Source organism: Poecilia reticulata, chromosome 4 (genome assembly GCF_904066995.2).
Source record: "Poecilia reticulata chromosome 4, P_reticulata-male-v2, whole genome shotgun sequence".
Taxonomy (NCBI): Eukaryota; Metazoa; Chordata; class Actinopteri; order Cyprinodontiformes; family Poeciliidae; genus Poecilia; species Poecilia reticulata.
This window is the reverse complement of record NC_088833.1, coordinates 27,224,149-27,241,310: the sequence shown is the minus strand read 5'-3', so window position 1 is coordinate 27,241,310 and position 17,162 is coordinate 27,224,149. Positions and strand designations below refer to the sequence as shown.

Below are 17,162 nucleotides of genomic sequence, written 5' to 3'. Positions count from 1 at the left end.
TGGGTCACAATGAAACGGCCAAGAATGAAAAAAAACAAAACAAAAATAGATAAAAATGTAAATCATAACAGCAAAGGAGCTGCTATGTTTTTAAGATCTGTCATTTTGCTTTCAGTTTTACTTAAAGGGCGGTATTATGCATTTCCCAGGGACACAGTCATTTTACAACATAATCAACTAATTGTTCCCTTCAGTTGTTACAAAAATGTTATACATATCAAATATGACTGAATCGTGAACTGAAGCTGCTTGAAGGTAAACACTTCTCGAACAGTTTTCCATAGCTTGAAATAAATATAAATTCAGCTGTTTGTATGCATTTCTGATTGCAAACTCAAAAAAAACTATTGGAAGAGGAACAGCAGAAAATGTGTAATTCTCTATAGAATAAGAAGATGCTTACAAGAGATGCTTTGAGAAAACAAAACACAACCTTAGAAATTTTGTGGCCCTCTCGACGACTTCCAGCCACACAGAAGACACAGTCCCCTCGTCAAACAGGGTGGCCTCAGGAAGGGCCCGCAGAGCGTCCAGAGACTCCTGGAGGAGCTCACTGCAGAGGTCTGCATCGTCTCCTGCAAAACAACAAACGCTTTGTGACATAATTTACTGTGGAGACATGGATAAATATGTTTATTTTTATATTTATAGTACATTTATATACATAAATATTTATGTATATGTTAATAAGTATGTATTGAAGCATATATATTTGCATTTTTATATAGCGTGTACAATTGGACATACAGTATAAGGGTCACGCTTTCAAAAAATGAAGAATAACCATCATTGGACTCTAGATTAAATCATACATATGCTACTACTTTTTATTATTAACCTCAACAGTATCTTGGACAGCAAGTGTGTGTAGTCCCATAGTAATTTGACTAGGACTAAAAAAAATGGTGTGCTTTTTGAGAAAATTGAAAAGCTTTTGGTGTTCTCATGACATATTCCAGGATTATTTCTGAAATGAGAACCAAAGGTTTTACAGTGTGCGTGTGTGCTAGTTTCTCTCGTGTTACAGGAAGAAGAGGCTGCCCCTTTGTTCCCACCCAGTCCCTGCAGACGAGCAGCTCTCAGCCTCACACATGAAACAACAGCATCTCATCTCACAAAGCCAACAATGAGAGGTGGAAATGAGGCCGTGGCCTTTTATCCAAAGGATATAGAGTGAATTCAACATGTTGATTTAACAGAGGTACAGTTTGGGGGTGGGCGTCTGTTTTAAAATCACTAGAAAAATGAGTTGACAATCTAATTGTTTTTTTATATTGTAAGGCTGCCACTGGTTAACCACAAGGCAGTGTGTGAAAAGCGATATTAAGGAGGAGCGATGGAAGCCTGCTCATGTCCCTCAGCCAATCAACTTCCACCATAGTTTAAAGAAAACCTACAGTTCAGCTCAGAAGTTTACAGGCTCTTAATTGCCAATTAAGAAGTCATAACCATTTTAATCATCAAAGGTGCTAATATAACCCTTGACTAAATGTTTGAACACTTATCAGAAATAGTGACGTTCGTTTAATTTGGTTTGTTTCTTCAAAGATTACAACAGGATTAATGGAACAGTTTGCCTTTTAACCAATGAGTCAGTCATAAAACAGCTAAAGACCTCTAAATCCATGTGTTCTGCATATTAGCTCAACAATAGTGTGAAAAGTTAAGAAACTATTTGTATGCTATAATATATATATATATATATATATATATATATATATATATATATATATGTCTTCCACCACTTATTCAGCAAGCAGTAACAACAAACTGAAGTTAGATCATGTTATTATGAAATATGTCTGTTTATTCTCCAGTGATTTGTCACTTATTAGCAGCTGCTCAGTGAAGCTTCTTCAACCTGGTGACAGCAGAAATGTTCCCTGCCGCAGAAGAACGGCGCCCCGTCCCCTCCTGAGGCGTTCTTACCTGACCGCCACGCCCGGCGCAGGAAAGCAAAGGCGAAGGAGAGCGCCGCCCTGGAGCCGACTCGGGCCAGGCCTTCCACCCCTTTACTGGCAGGACGAGGACTTGAATAAAGACAAGAAATGGGCAGACAAATTGACTATAGTTTCACCACAAACTGGGGAAAACATGATCTTTTACCATATTCTGATTAAACCGTTTCAGCCTTTGGGTTCTTTGGGGGTACATTTATCAGTTTTATAGCACATCATAAAGACGGGGAGCTTATTAAGGTCACCTTTAAATAACAGCATGAAAAAGACGGGGGGTGGGAGGGTAACGGGACAAAAACGGTGGCTTTGCTAAATTATGAGGTTCAGAATTAGAGAAAGTGGAGGAAAGCAGAGTCGCTCTTCTATTAGTCTCAGGAACATTTTGTGTCACATGAGCAGTCACAAGAAAATACTTGGTTATTTTTCTTCGGTGTGACGGATTTAGTTTAAGAGTTTCTGTTTTGGCTTCTGGGTAGTAACCACATCTGAACCCGCTATTAAAAACAGACATTGATAAAGGTCCTTTCTACTTCATTTAAAATTGAGGTAAAATCTAAACACTTAGCGAGAATTTGGAAAGGAACAAATCAGATTTAAACATTTAAAATTAGAAGCTTCTGCAAAGAGTGCACAGCAGTAAGCTCCAGCTCAACTCAGGGTCACTGCGTTGCATGGAAACTTACAGAAAATGTAACAAAGAGGTTCCAGCCTGACCCAGGTGTCGGCTTGTGCTTTATTTTTTTTTTTCTTTGTGTTTTAAAGACAGCTATAAGATTCCCTAACAAACTTCAACTCCTTATATCTGCTGATTTTGTGTGATGTGGGTTTGTGTTTTACACAGGCAGGTTTTAAAACCCAAGGCCAAATTTCTATGAGCACAGCGTGCAAAACCTTTGATCTAATGAATTTGGGTTTTAATAGTAAAATAGAGAATCTACTGGCTGCTGCAGATTCTGGTCTGTCAGTGTGTCACTAGTCAGTGCATCTAATGACATTCAACATAAAGTGCTGAGTTTAAAAGCTAAGTAATGTGGACTAGTAACCCTGTCTGTCACAATAAATGAAAAGAGAGTTAAGTAAATTAAGTGCTAGATGGTCAAAATGCTAAAACAGAGCATGTAATATAGAAGCTGTAGTGCATAAGGCGTTCTTTTTAAATCAAACATCTGTACTCTATGCAGTCAATGTTAACACCCTGCAAGTAATTAATTAATATTCACAAATTCCTTCCATTTTTTTTCAGCTCTGGTCCAAACCATTTAGAAATTTGATTCCCCATCAAACTCAATAAGAACCGCAAATTATCCCAGTATGTCATGGGGATGGGAGCCTAGTTTCAGTAATGGACTACATAAAAATAAACCCAAAATAAGCATAAAGTTTCTTTCATTCATCTAATCTATTTATTGGGCATCAGACATCCACAGAGCTTCATGAGGTGTACCTCTTATTGTCAGTAGCAGGCAGAGGCTGGCTGGGAGGTATCTTCCAGCGGACCTTGTACTTCTCCTCCATCATGCTGTGGCTGAGAGAGATGAGGTAGCGCTCCAGGATGACCAGCCGCTGGCGCAGGCGCTGGGCGGACAGGGTGCTTTTGGCCATCTGGGCCGAGAGCTTCTGCTGGTCCTCGACCAGAACCAGCAGACAGTCTTTGAGCTCCGTCTCATCTAAGCGCGCAAGAAAAGAAACATTAGAAAAGGAAAAAAAAAAGAAAACATAATGCAACAATAACACACCAACAGAATAATCAATGTTGCACTGTCTGGGGTGTTTCAACAGAATCTTTTACACACCCACAGTGCAGCACAGCGCAGGAAGATGAGATGCTCTAATATAGCATGGTTGAAATCTACTTAAGCCGTATGTAAGCCAGACTGACCTGAGGTCGCAGGAGACGCGCTAAAGTCATCCGTGTTCTGATGTCTGGACATATAGCCAAACTATACTCTGCTAAGACATAGATAGCTGTACCTGCTAGAGTCAGAGTAAAGAGAGGACGAATGCAACGACTTGAAAACTACACACACCACTTGATCTTTTTCACATTATCACAAATATTAAGGATGAACTTTTTTCACTTCTGATTCTAATATCTGAGGTTTAGCATCGATCGATACTGATCCGATACAGAAAAGCTGCGCTGAATTTACTTCAAATCTTTCTTTTTTTAATTAAATACATACATAAATGTACTGAATTACACATTTATTTGATAACTCTGCACCAGTACAGCACACATAAGTACACCAATGCACACATAAGTACACCAATAGCTTCGAAAGCTTGGTGAAATGTATAAACATGTAAATATAAACTGCAACAAACCTTTCAAATGGTTTAGAAATTAGTAATTCTAAATACAACATAAAATAAATAATGGAGCGTGACGTCACTCACTGCTCAAAGCATAGAAATAGACTGAATGTATCAGGTGCATCGTCACCGATAGAATTTTTTGTCAATATCGGGACCAACACAGATATCAATATCAGACTGATGATTCTCAAACATCAGATATTACCGAGACTATGTTACACTCAGACTACTTACTAATTAGGAAGCTAATGAAGGTAACCATACGGCTGGTTTAATTTAAGGGTATCAGAGTGAAGAGGGGTGAATGCATCACACTTTTAGGAATCCTTTTTTTTAAAGAAAAAAATAATTGAAAATGGTGCGTTCCTGCTACTTTACAATTATGCACTACTTTGCATTGGTGTGTCTGACCTGTCATGATAACACATTATGATGTACGATAAATTGTCCCAATAATTATTGCGATAAATGATAATATTGTTGTTTTGAGACAATTTTCAAGTAATTATTTTGCTAATGATAAAATACACCAAATTTGCCATCTTAAAGACCAATAAACTTTAGTTTTCTGAAGAATCCTCCACACTGGAATAGTCAAGATATTTTAAATGTCCAAAATAAAACCCAACAACCAAAACCATAAATTAAATGGATTATAATGTCTGCAAACAAAATTGCCCTACAAAAAAAATAACCAGAACAGAAATTATTTAACTCATACATTTATCATGCGATTAATTGATTCATTGCTTATTGCGACAGGTTTCGGTCGAAAATCCCAACAAAACGCGCGCTGTAACTGGACGAAATGTTAAAGTTCAATCGGCGCGAATACTTTCAGAAGGCACTGTATGTCCTTTCCGTGGATTTGGAACGATGCTGCCCGTCGCTGATCTGATTTCAATACGAGGGGCTTAGATGTGAGCCGCATCTGCTGACACAAACATGTTTCACATATCTGAGCACACAATGGGAGAGCAGGAAGTGTGCCGTTTGAACTACAGGCATCGATAATGGAGCGCTGACGGATCTGGTTACACTCGCTGCAATATCAGACTTGGGCGCAGTCAATAAAATGACAGAGACAAACAGCCATAAGGCTGCTAATAAACCCAGCGCTCTCTGGGTAGGCAGGCAAGGCCGTCAGCGCCCCACAGCAACGGTTATCTCCTCTATCCAAAACACCGTCCCACCCAGTTCCTCGAATAAACACACACTCCCCCTCTCACACCCTCCCCGTCTGGAGTCTGCCGTAGGGCCCGCTAAGACTACACTCTGTGGGGTAAAAATAACCCCTCGGAACGGCAGAGTGCAAGTTGTCATTTCAGAGTTTCTACGAGCGACGCGTCAGCACAACACACGCTCATCTGCAAAGTCGGATAGATAAACAGAGCAGCGATGTGTTGAAACGGCCACCATGCTCTGGATGTGGTCGACATTTAGGTGTTGTGAAACGAGTCGTGGTCAGCAGGGTATCCGTTACCCCATTCGGAATCAGGAAGCCGTAAAAACAACAAGATGCTCAGCGGGGAAACGGGACCGATTGGAAATAGCAGTCACCATCATCATCATCCAACTCCAGGGTTTGCTCTAGATCACATGTCAAACTCGAGGCCCGTGAGCCAAATCTGGCCCGCCATAGCTTTTTACGTGGCCCTCTAGATTCTTGACTAAACCCCAAGTGTTCTTAAATATTATGTTATCAATCAAATCAATGCAGTTTTTATCCGTTTACTGCCAAATTATATCAATGTAATGTATCCAGTTTCTTGAGAATTATCATGGAAATTCATGCAAAAAAAATAAATAAATCAACAAATCCCCCCACACTATTTTGTGCTAATGCATAATTGGGAGTTTATTGCAGATTTTTCTCAAAAACTTTGCAGTAATAAAGATTTGGGCCAAAGCGAAAGTTAGTTGGACACCCCAAACCACCACGGTAAAACAAAAGCAACCAATACAGCCTGCATTTGTGAAACGAGTTTAAATATCATGAAATGTTCAAATTTACTTTGTTCTGAAAAATAAATAAATAAAAGAATAAACACCACCAGATCCTGCCTGTTTGGCTGCGATGCTGGTTACAGCGCGCTGCGCCGGTTTTAGGAGAGAAATAAAACTAGAGACAAGAGTCTGAAGTAGAGGGAGGGAAAAGGAAAGGCAACCTCAGGAAGGACAAGTAGGATGCATTTTTAGTTCAAGCCAATCAGCAGTGTCATATCACACCCACCAATCAGTTTTTAGAAAATCCTAGAGGAAACGCTAAAAAAATAAAATAAAATAAACTTTTTACCTGGCTGCCGCCCCCAATCCCAGGTCTCAATGATGGAGTGATGAGCAGACATCGGCGCCTCCTCATCTTCTTTCTTCTCTTTATCGCCGGGCTCATCCTTCTTCTGACCGCCGAAACAATCAGTGCAATCTTCTAGAATATCCAAAAATATTGACAATCATAAGAAACAAACGCAGACGGCATTTGTACATAAACATGAGTCAATCTGACCTTAACGTGACGGAGCAGTACCTGTGTGAGCCGATTCTTCCCCATTGAAAGTTATTTCTTCATCTTTCACCATCTCATTCCACATCTCACTCAGTCCTTCAGCGGAGAAAGCCCGCTACCAAAGGTGAAGAGGCAATTTAAAAATATATTAAATATGAAAAAATAATAAACACCATATAAATAGGCCTGCCACGCAAACAAATGTTCCTGGACAATAAATTGATACAGCAATTATTGCAATAAACAATAATGTCATTTGGAGACCATTTACCACCAATATACTTTTAATGGCATAATAAAGCAGGTTTGTCCTCTCAAAGGACAATAAACTTTAATTTTGTAAGAAACACACCACACTGGAACTTGAACATATTTTAAATATCCAAAATAAAACACAACAACCGTAAACAAATATAAACTACAGACAATTAAAGCAATAAATAACATGGATTATGATGTTTCTGTAAATTATATTACTCTTGAAAAAATATTAATAATCAGAATGGACAATTTCAAGTTCATTTGAACTGATGACGCAGCTAATTGATTGCTTACTGTGACAGGCTTAATTATAAATTACTTAATTTACTGCCAACTTTAAAACCATCATATTTATTCATGTTTATATCACAATTAGGATTTCTCGACGTTACAACATAACGACTGGAGATTAACCGAGAAACGGGACGTGTCTGGAATCGGATGATTTTTATCCATTTGGTCCCGACTGGTGAGAAACCAGGCAGAAACGTCGAAATGGTATAAAAGTTTCATGGTCAACAGTTTATCCTGACAAGTCGGTGAGAGAGAGCAAGAATTTTCATAAGTAACAGAAAGGCTGAATGCATCACAGAAAGATTTCTGTACTTCATTGTGTTTAGCCTTAGAAAAGTCGTCAACATTTTGGAAATCTCAATTAACGTGAGGATCTACGTTTTCCATCTTTTGAAATTGCTTCAAATCACAACTCTGAACTTATTTTAAATATTAAAACTGCGTGTCAAAGCTGGTATTGCTACACAAACACTGAGGCTGATTCTGTCCCAAAGGCAAATAATGACATAGCGAGTTGAAATGAAAATATTACTGGAAAATATTTAAAAAATAAAACTGAACTACAGTAATTATTGGCAGCTCAAACATTTAAAACTACAGAAATCAGAAACTGACTACAATATTCTGATTGGTGCGCCTCAGAAACTGGCACCTAAAATAAAACATATTCAATGTTTTATTTAAACAAATAAAAGAAAACAACTTATTCTGCAATATTCAAAATTTCAACAGTCTTAAAATAGTCACCTTTTGTTACTTTTGCAAGAGGATTAAATACATCCATATTTAGTCTAAGTGAAGGGAACACAATGTTACGTACCTCCAATATTCAACCAAGTGGACAAACAGCTGAGGAGAGTTTAAGAAATCCCGTCTGACATTTGGACTCCGGTACTCGATTAGTCTAGGTGTTGGTTTGCATGAGCTGTCAGAGTCAGCACTGCATTTGACTGACAGCCAAAGTCAAAAATGTCGACATTGAACTAGACAAATTCCCAAAACTTGTCTGTATAGCGAAGACAGCCCTGAAGAAAGGAAAACACGTCGTCCTTCCGATCGTTTTATTCAAAAGTGGAATCCGCACTTATTGGCCACTCTGGTCAAAAAACAAATGAGCAAAACTGCTTCAAATGAATCTCACTTTTTATTATGACAACAGACAGAAAAGCACGGCCTTATTAAATTGTTAAAGAAAAAAAAATCTATGTAAAAAAATTGCTTTGAGAAAAATCTCTAGTAGCACTTTTGCTATGATCCTTACAAATTTGATGATTATGGCTTACAGATAAACAAAACAAAATTCAGATTGTACCTAAAATTGACTATGTGAAAATATTATAAGAAACTTATTGTGCAACACCCTAATCAATTACAATAAGAGTTTCAGGCAGCATGGCAACAAGTCATTTAATGACAGATAATTAAACCCGTCACAATAAGTTTTGCTGGACAATAAATTGTCCCAGAAATGACAGCGATATTATCGTTTACTGTTTATTATGCGATAACCGATAATATTGTCACTTTGAGACCATTTTCTAGCAATGTCATGGCACAATAAAGTTCAGTCTCTCAAAGACTAATGAACTTTGATTTTGTAAAGAACACTTCACACTAGAAGTGGAAGATATTTTAAATACACAAAACACAACAACCAAAAACAATAAATAAAAACACACACAACCAAAACCATCAATAAAATGATTATAAAGTCTCTACAAACAAAATTGCCCTTCAAAAGAAAACACACTAATCTCATTTCAATTTATTATGTCACTAATTGATTCACAGGCATACACATAATATTTCTTACATGAAGTTTATCTCTACGCTGGAACATTTTGCTTCAAAAGGTTGTGATTTATTCAATATTTCACCAGCAGATTATGTTGCTGGAATAAAATCAGAATTTAACTCAATGCTTTTTTTCCCCCTCAAATCTTAACCCGGAATACCAGTAAAACTATCGGGCCAGGAGCGCGCTGCTGCAGGAGCTAATCAATCACATGTTGCTTATGTAATAATCAATTCGTTCTGGACATCATCCACTGATTGTTTATCAGAATAATGAGATTTAAGGGAAACAAACGTGGCTGTGTGGTCATTTTAAAGATGGCACAGCGCAGCCAGGGGCTGATAAAGTCACTCAAGACGAGTCCGGCGATCTGTGCGATCAGCACCTCGCCACGGTTACATACCTGCAAGTCTATCTTCAGCCATTTGTCATGAAATCTCAGCTGGGCATCCAGGGTGAAAGACGGAGAAGGCATCTTCCCCTCTTCTCTCCCGGCTGCAAACGCAGCCAACCTGCAACATGCGAAGAGCTCCGTTACACATGAAACGTATATTAATGCCATGTTTAATACGCATGCTTATTCCACTTTCTTCACTTTGGGAGTCTACGCTTCCCCAAAGTACGAGGCGTCCTCTGAACAGCTGGATAACGACCGACAGACGTTTGGACAACATCAGTCTGAAATATTCAGATGTAGCTAGGCAGCTTACTGATGAAGTCTGCTGGTGGGAAAGCAGCGACGTCTGGCTTTAACACTGGTAACATTAATAATTTTGGACAGAAGGACAAAGAGGACACAACACCTTAATCACCAGGAGGATGACGCAGAGAGGACTGCCAGTTTTCAAAGGAAGGCGAAGAAGTTTGATCTCAATAAAAATATCTTAAAGGACGTTTCATCAAGAGATTCCTCACAGACAACTAGGAATCAGACACTGACTGTTCGTGACAAACCGATGTTCGTTGGCTCGCCACGAAATGTTTCAATACACTACATGTGTCACTTCACAGTCGCCATGGAGACCTTTCATAGGCACTTTGACATGTGCCAATTTAAAAGTAAATTTCTATCATGTCCTCTAGTATATCGCTAGGGAAATGTCACAGTATGCAGTTCCAGTAAGTCTGGAGGTCCATTCTGGTTGGATCAGAGGTCATGAGGGTCAAATTGGGGAACAGAGAGAGAACCAAAAAAATAAAATAAAATAAATAAAAAATAGAAAAGCAAAGTGGGTATAATTTGAAGTTTTTAAGAATACTACATGTAAAATTTCATTAGATAAAAAAAAAAAAAAAGGCCATACTTTTGTGATTCGTTTAAACACAAATAAACCTAAACTAAAAAACTCAGGTTTAAATATGCGTGAACATACGTGTTGTTGTTTTTTTTTGGCTCTAGTGGCCTTTATTTGAAACAGACAGGATATTAGGAAATGAGAGAGAGAGGGAAGACGAGGCAAAGGTCACCAGGCCGGGATTCGAACCTCAACGGCCGCGTCGAGGACTAAGGCCTCCTTAAGAAGGTTGCTTCACCACGGCACCCCAACAAATCGATTTCTTTACAAGAAGAAAAAGGACAAGTAGTGGGAGGAAACAGCAGCATGTAGTTACGAACAAGGGTACGAATTGGCAAAGGTGAGAAATGACTTGACTACTCTTTACTATCATCAAGTATCCAAGTGTTTCAATCAAGCAGTGGTAATAAGGCACCTGAAACTTTTATCCATTATAGGGGTGGTCTGATATGAAAATTAGGGCTGATATCCAATATTAATATTGCATCTAAGGCCAAAAACCAGTATTATATACATTTGAATGACATGACTAAATGACCACACCACTGACATTGCTTCAGTTAAAACACCCCCACAATCCTCTGCTGCATTACTGTCATATAAACCAGGCACATGACCAAACCCCTCCCTAAAACACAAACATAAACAGCAACAAGATGGAAATAAGCATCAGCTGTTAGTAGTTTTACTTATTATGCCGATGTGTTAAAAAATAACCAACATCGACCGATACAGTTGTTGATGCCGATATATCGTGCATCCCTAGTTTATTAAAAAGAAAAGTTGAGGGTTGAACAATATTAGGAAAATGTGCATTTTCAGAATCATTACTGAGTATTGCAAAAATAAAAAAATGAAGGTAAAGGCAGGCCAAAAATATTATTGGCACGCAGATTTTCAGTGGGTAACACTTGAAATATAATAACCAAATAAACATTGCTTCTGAGGAGTATGTTATTTTTGTGACATTGCACAAATTGATAGTGCAATGACAACTGCAATATGATACATTGAGCAACTCCAGTCTCTTATAACATTTATATCACAAATGTGCTTCACAGTTATCGGATTTGTTATTAAGTTGTAAAAAGTATTCCAACATCTTACACTCATGACTTCAACTTTAGAAAATACTAATACAGGGGAAAAACAAAACAAAAAAATGTGCAATATATTCAGGTTCTCTCTGAAGCATCAGGACCTTTAAATAGAATAGTCCAACAACCACTATATTTCCACAAACAGCAATTTGGGTGGGGGGAAAAAAAAGTTTTTCTTTTAACTGTAGGCACTTTCCATATTAGGAGTGAAACTTAACTGGATAAGTGTGAGAATTGGTAACCCTGAGCCAACACTCAAAGGCCATGACATATTATCACACCGGCGTAAAGAACTGGGAGGATTTATCATTTGTTGTGAAAACAATGGACGGCATCACGTCAGTATTCAATGACATTTATGCATACAGGGACACCTGACACGGGTTAAAAACGTTGCTATAAGCAAAAAAACAAACAAGCATTATATGGACTTGCTATGTCTGACATATGGCTATACACAAAGCCATTAGCCCTCATGTGTATGAACCTTATGAGCGATAATACCTTCAACTTACTCAAAAACACTGACACTTATAAGCTGTTTATGCTACATACCTCTTCATGAATATCCCCGTGATTTAAGGCCAGGAATATATGCAGCTATGAGCCTACATGAAAACAGGAAAGCTGTGAATGCTAGCACAGGCACGGTGGTTTTCGCTTGCTAGCAAGTGTGACAGCAGACTCCTCCAGCGGCTAACACCGTCCTCTGACACAGCATCACCGCAGCCGTAGGGCGCTCTACACCGCTAACTAGCGTACGCTTCAAGTCAGGGACTGGAGGAGCTAACCAATTCACCGGCTAACCAGCTAACATTTACAAAACGCTAGCTTTCCCTTGCTCAACTAGCTTCCGTCATCCAAGAATCCCTGCAGACCTGACGCTAAAAGGAAGCGGAACACCGCGTTCGGGATAGTCTTGCGAGACAACGCAAACCAATACGAGATATTCATAAATTACCTGCGGTCACTTGTCAAGCTCTTCTGGTCCCCTCAGCTGCTTTACTGCATTAACAAGACGTTCATAATGGATTTGATTGACGGGTCTTGGACCAGATAAGGAGGCATGGAAACCAATTACGTATACCGACTGCTAGATTAGATGCGATAGGTCTGGTTCACCTCTACTCCCGATGTGGGGTGTGTGCAGTCAGTTTCTGCCCCGCCCGCGCGGGTGAGCGGTGTAAAATAAACCACGCGCCACTTTTGAAGTGGAGGCGGGACATTGAAGAGGTGGAGTTGACCTGGATTGAGGGAAAATTGTCCACTGCGTGGCAGTGTTGCTCAGTGAAGCGCTTTATGTCTCAATTAGTGTTGCCAGATTGGGAAATCGGGCTGATGAACACGTTGGGGTGAGAAAAACAGGCTATTTGGAGGGCTGTTAAAATGAGGGCTAGTTGTCATTGTGAGACAGAAGAGCAAAAAACTTTAACTTTTTAATAAAATCCCGTGCTTTGCACTTATATTATTCATCTATTCTGAAATGCCTAAAATCTTCCAAGCATGACATCATCAGTGAATGGTTAATCAAATGTCACTCTGCACCAGCACTGTAAAACAGAAATCCCAATGCAACTTTTATAAGACTTAAAAGGACATGATAGCACCACAAAAAAAAACAATAGTCTCTCCCTGATCCAAGAGTTAAGTCCAAAATACAAAGCGACAACCAAAAGCCGCTGCTTTTTGTGTGGAGCGTGTTTTAACGTTGTGTTCGGGCTGGAAACAGTCGGTCAGATCTGGCAACCCTGGTCTCAAAGCACACAGCAATGGCCGATAACTCAGGGCTGACTGGAGCTCCGCTGGGGATAGCAATAGCCGTAATATCAAGCTTTATTAATGGCTCGACATTTGTGCTTCAGAAAAAGGGAATACTGCGTTCTCGTGACAAAGGTAGGGGGCAAGAAGCAAGCATAGATATTCTCGGAAAAATACGTGAAAGTGGTGACACTACTAAACAAATGCATTACAAAGTTTTGTGCAATCTCAGGCGGCGCAGTCAGAGGTCATTCATGTCTTGCAGGGTGTTCGTACCTTACAGATGTGGTGTGGTGCAGTGGAACGCTGTGCAGTGAGTCTGACATTAAGAATGTTTTGTTCCTCAAACGCCTGTGATCTCACGCCCGTCTGCTTTCTCAGTGATCATTGGTCAAGTTGGGAATTTCCTGGCGTATAACCTGGCCCCTGCTGTGATTGTTACACCTTTAGGGGCCCTTGGAGTACTGTTTGGGTAAGCATCAGCCATGAGTGATGCTGGCCAAATTGGTGGTGGCAGCATCATACTGTGGTGATGGGTTTCCTCAGAGGGCACAGGGCAGCTGAAAATGTGAAAATGCAGTTACTGTGTGCAGTTTGTGTCACACTGAATATGTGATTGGTGTTCAAAAGTAGCACATTCCAAACGGGAATATTTATTAAGAGCACTATTTGTGTTTGTGGGGCCATAACTGCATACAGTTTCCTAAAAAAAGAAGAAATAAATAGTTATCGTCATAAGTATTTTCATCACGATAGTATCGCAAGTTATCATGCGATGTTTTTGCATGATGTCATAGAAGAAATAATGTTTCTTCTGCCTTATTGACCAGTTCTGTCTATTAGCAAAACAAAACAGGTTATCTGTTATCATGTGTCCGCCTTTACATCTATCAATGTGAAAAACTGGAATTGATGGAAAGGCCTTTGCAAGACCACTTGGACTCTGTGTTTGTAATAATGTTCTCTTGGGATGCAGAGCAGTCCTGGCTTCTTGGATCCTGGAGGAGCGTCTAAACGTCCTGGGGAAGCTCGGCTGCATCATCTGCTGCTGCGGCTCCGTCGTGCTCATCATTCATGCCCCTAAAGCGGTGGCAACGTCCAGGCAGGAGCTTGAAGACGGACTGTCAGATCCAGGTGACAATTTCTACACCTGGTTACTTACTGGGGCCACTGTAGATAGAACAAGACAAAGGGAATACATTTCTGCCAAAAAGCAAAAAAAAAATTTCTAGAAAGAACAAAAAAATGTCTGCGCTTGAAAATGGAAAAGGAGGAGATCTCTCCTGCCAACAACCATCACCATCTATAATAACTCTTTTAGGAATTTCAATTAAGATGATTTAGAACATTTAATTACCCTTTGGGGTCAAATAGAGTATTTTTGATTTTGAAAAGTCAAAAATTTGAAGAAAAAATAAACCTTAAATTTTTTAATTTATATTAGAAATTGCCTAGAAAATCACTTGGGAAATTTCGGAGTTTGAAAAGTTGAAAATTTGCTTTACATTTTGAGGTCAATCTTAAAAATCTTTTTGAAAAAAAAAAAACCTCAGAAATTTTGAAGTTTCAAAAGTCAGAGATTTTGAAACTCAAAAATCTCAAAGGTTTTTCTTAAATTTCTGAGATTAATCCCAAAATTCTGACTTTAGAAAAGTCAAAACGTTTTCTTCCAAATGTTTGACTTTTGGATCTGAGAAACTTTCTTGTCTTTTCTAGAAAAAGAAACTGAGTTCAGTCTAAAAATTTCTTAGTGTTTGGCAAAAATGTAATCCTCTTTTTTCAATCTATAATGCTGTCATACATTTCTCTTTTTCACTCTTACTAACACTGTTTAATGAAACATGGCGTTCCCTGTCACTAATCATCTACTCTTTTCTCCTGCAGTGTTTGTAACCTACATCCTGCTTGTGGTGCTGACCCTGGTCGCCCTGATCGTGTGGGTCGCTCCAGCTCACGGGACGTCCAACATCATGGTGTACGTCGCCATATGTTCGCTTCTGGGAAGCTTCACCGTCCCAAGCAGCAAAGGACTCGGCCTGGTGGCTCCTGATGTGTTCGGCGAAGGACAGTCAAGCGTCGGCACCGTGGCTCTCTTCCTTGGCCTGCTGGGGGCGCTGGCGGTCAGCATACTGATCCAGTTCTTCTTCATCAATAAGGCCTTGGAGTGCTACAGCTCCAACATATTTGAAGCGATATACTACGTGACGTTCACGTCCACCGTGATTTTCGCTTCTGCCCTTCTGTTCAAGGAGTGGATGGGACTCACGGTCACCGACAGCTTCGCCATGCTCTGCGGCCTGACAACGGTGTGCGTGGGAGTGATACTCCTTCGAATCTCCCAGGAAGCTGTGATTACCTGGAAGGAGAAAAAGGAAGGGAAAAAGACAGACTAATTGTGCTATGGTGCTTTTTTTTTTTTGTTTTTGCAGGACACAGACTCTGTTGCTCTGCACTACCTCCCCTTTAAATGACCAAAGCTGTGAGATGAAACAGTCAGCCGTGACCTTTGACCACATAAGTGTGAGGAGGAAAGCATTGATTACATTGTGAGCATTTTAACGGACAGCGGGTGGGATTTGTTAGGGAGCAAAATGGCGTTCTGTACAGGAATACGGAAGTGTAGGGACTTTATACGGTGCCTTGCAGAAGTGGTGATGTAACTAGAATTTTATTACTTTTTAATAGAGCACAACCACAAACTTCTATGCATTTTATCGGCTAGACCAATGTAGAGTAATGCAGCATGCGGAAGAGGAAAAAAGATGTTTTATGATCACACGTGACATACTCTCCACCCCTCTAACTCAATGAATCATGATGGTGCCACTGCCTTGTTTTACTAAGGGTGTGGCTATTTACACAAATAAAAATCAAAGGGTTGTGCCTTTTTATGAAACCCATACGGGTCTCTTGTAGGGGTGCACTGAGAAATCGGCTCAAATTTCCTTCGTTTTGGCAAATTGTCAATCGTTTGATATTTACAAGCGAAATAGAGCTGGACAATAGACCAATAACAATATATATACAATGTGATCAATATCAATACATAATACGTCTTTTAATAGAATTTTCAATAATGTCACTGAATTCTGATCCAGAACACAGCATTCTGGGGGATGTAGGCCGAGGAAAGGCTTTAGCCGCTCAACCTCTCTCAGTCTAGCTAAGCTGGGCCGGTGGCATCAACTAACTCACACATTCTTTGGTTATCTGGCAACAGCCATATTTTTTGCTTAAAAAAAGGTTTGAAAATCATGTGTCATTTTCCTTCCACTTAACATAAGTCGGTCTAAATACTAATATTTAGTATTAAAAGCTCCTTTTAATACTACCCCTCTAACTCAATGAATATTTAGTTTTAATATTTAGTATTAAAAGCTCCTTTTAATACTAAATAGCAGAATTGGTATTCTGTTATTGACTCCTAGTTTTTCTATTATAAAACATAAGCCATTATTCTCGCTGTTATTCTAACTTTATCTGTCAGTTCATTCCAAATTACTATCAAAGTGCCTGCATTAGTCGTATCTAAAGAAATCACTCTGCTTTGGTTCATCTACAGGGTTTCCCCACAGGGTACTTAAGGCATTACCTACCCTTGGACTTGAACTGTGCCTTTTGAATTATTCAGAGTCATTTCAGCTGATGATTCTTGAGCACCGGTGTTGCATAAAAGATGAAGAGCAACTGTATCGTTTCAGTCAGATGAAGGGATTTTTAAAGCTGATGGTTTACACTTTTATTTAATTTTATTACAATGGTTTTTTTTGTAATCTTTATTGATTTTACATGTAATAAATTAATTGAAAAGCTTTCTCCTGTGGGATTTTCTTGTTACAGTGTCAATTGGATTTCTACATATGAAGTTACAACATTTAC

The 17,162-nt window shown here is 39.3% G+C and overlaps 2 protein-coding genes across 7 annotated transcripts in view; one reads left to right on the top strand and one right to left on the bottom strand.

Moving 5' to 3' along the window:
- The window catches only part of herc2 (HECT and RLD domain containing E3 ubiquitin protein ligase 2), a 61,522-nt gene extending 48,891 nt beyond the window's left edge, over positions 1-12,631 (bottom strand). For 2 of the 4 annotated variants that reach the window (XM_017304347.2, XM_017304348.2), the window contains exons 1-7: positions 12,081-12,398; positions 9,534-9,642; positions 6,802-6,895; positions 6,571-6,702; positions 3,403-3,625; positions 1,930-2,030; positions 434-575 (exon numbers count right to left, since the gene is read on the bottom strand). In XM_017304347.2, coding sequence (XP_017159836.1) covers positions 434-575; positions 1,930-2,030; positions 3,403-3,625; positions 6,571-6,702; positions 6,802-6,895; positions 9,534-9,642; positions 12,081-12,088 — 809 coding nt within the window. In that variant the 5' untranslated portion in view covers positions 12,089-12,398. Of the gene's footprint in view, positions 1-433; positions 576-1,929; positions 2,031-3,402; positions 3,626-6,570; positions 6,703-6,801; positions 6,896-8,155; positions 8,395-9,533; positions 9,643-12,080; positions 12,399-12,486 lie in introns of those variants that run through there. The other 2 variants (XM_017304349.2, XM_017304350.2) reach the window with 2 other exon arrangements.
- A 523-nt stretch (positions 12,632-13,154) lies between these two features.
- Positions 13,155-17,098, top strand: nipa1 (NIPA magnesium transporter 1). Of its 3 annotated transcripts, XM_081606612.1 has the most exons (6): positions 13,155-13,418; positions 13,516-13,596; positions 13,665-13,755; positions 14,260-14,417; positions 15,168-15,403; positions 15,533-17,098. In XM_081606612.1, exons 1-6 carry the CDS (start codon positions 13,295-13,297, stop codon positions 15,674-15,676), a joined length of 834 nt encoding a protein of 277 aa, XP_081462738.1. In that variant the 5' UTR covers positions 13,155-13,294; the 3' UTR covers positions 15,677-17,098. The 3 variants fall into 3 exon arrangements, with proteins under 3 accessions (XP_081462738.1, XP_008405851.1, XP_008405852.1); XM_008407629.3 differs by having other exon boundaries at positions 13,161-13,418; positions 15,168-17,098; XM_008407630.3 differs by having other exon boundaries at positions 13,167-13,418; positions 13,549-13,596; positions 15,168-17,098.
- The last annotated feature ends 64 nt before the right edge of the window (positions 17,099-17,162 follow it).

Coding starts and splice junctions, on each gene's coding strand:
- nipa1 (XM_008407629.3), top strand. CDS start 13,295: ATGGCCGATAACTCAGGGCTGACTGGAGCTCCGCTGGGGATAGCAATA. Junction 13,419..13,515: donor ACTGCGTTCTCGTGACAAAG/GTAGGGGGCAAG, acceptor GTGCAATCTCAG/GCGGCGCAGTCAGAGGTCAT. Junction 14,418..15,167: donor AGACGGACTGTCAGATCCAG/GTGACAATTTCT, acceptor TTTCTCCTGCAG/TGTTTGTAACCTACATCCTG.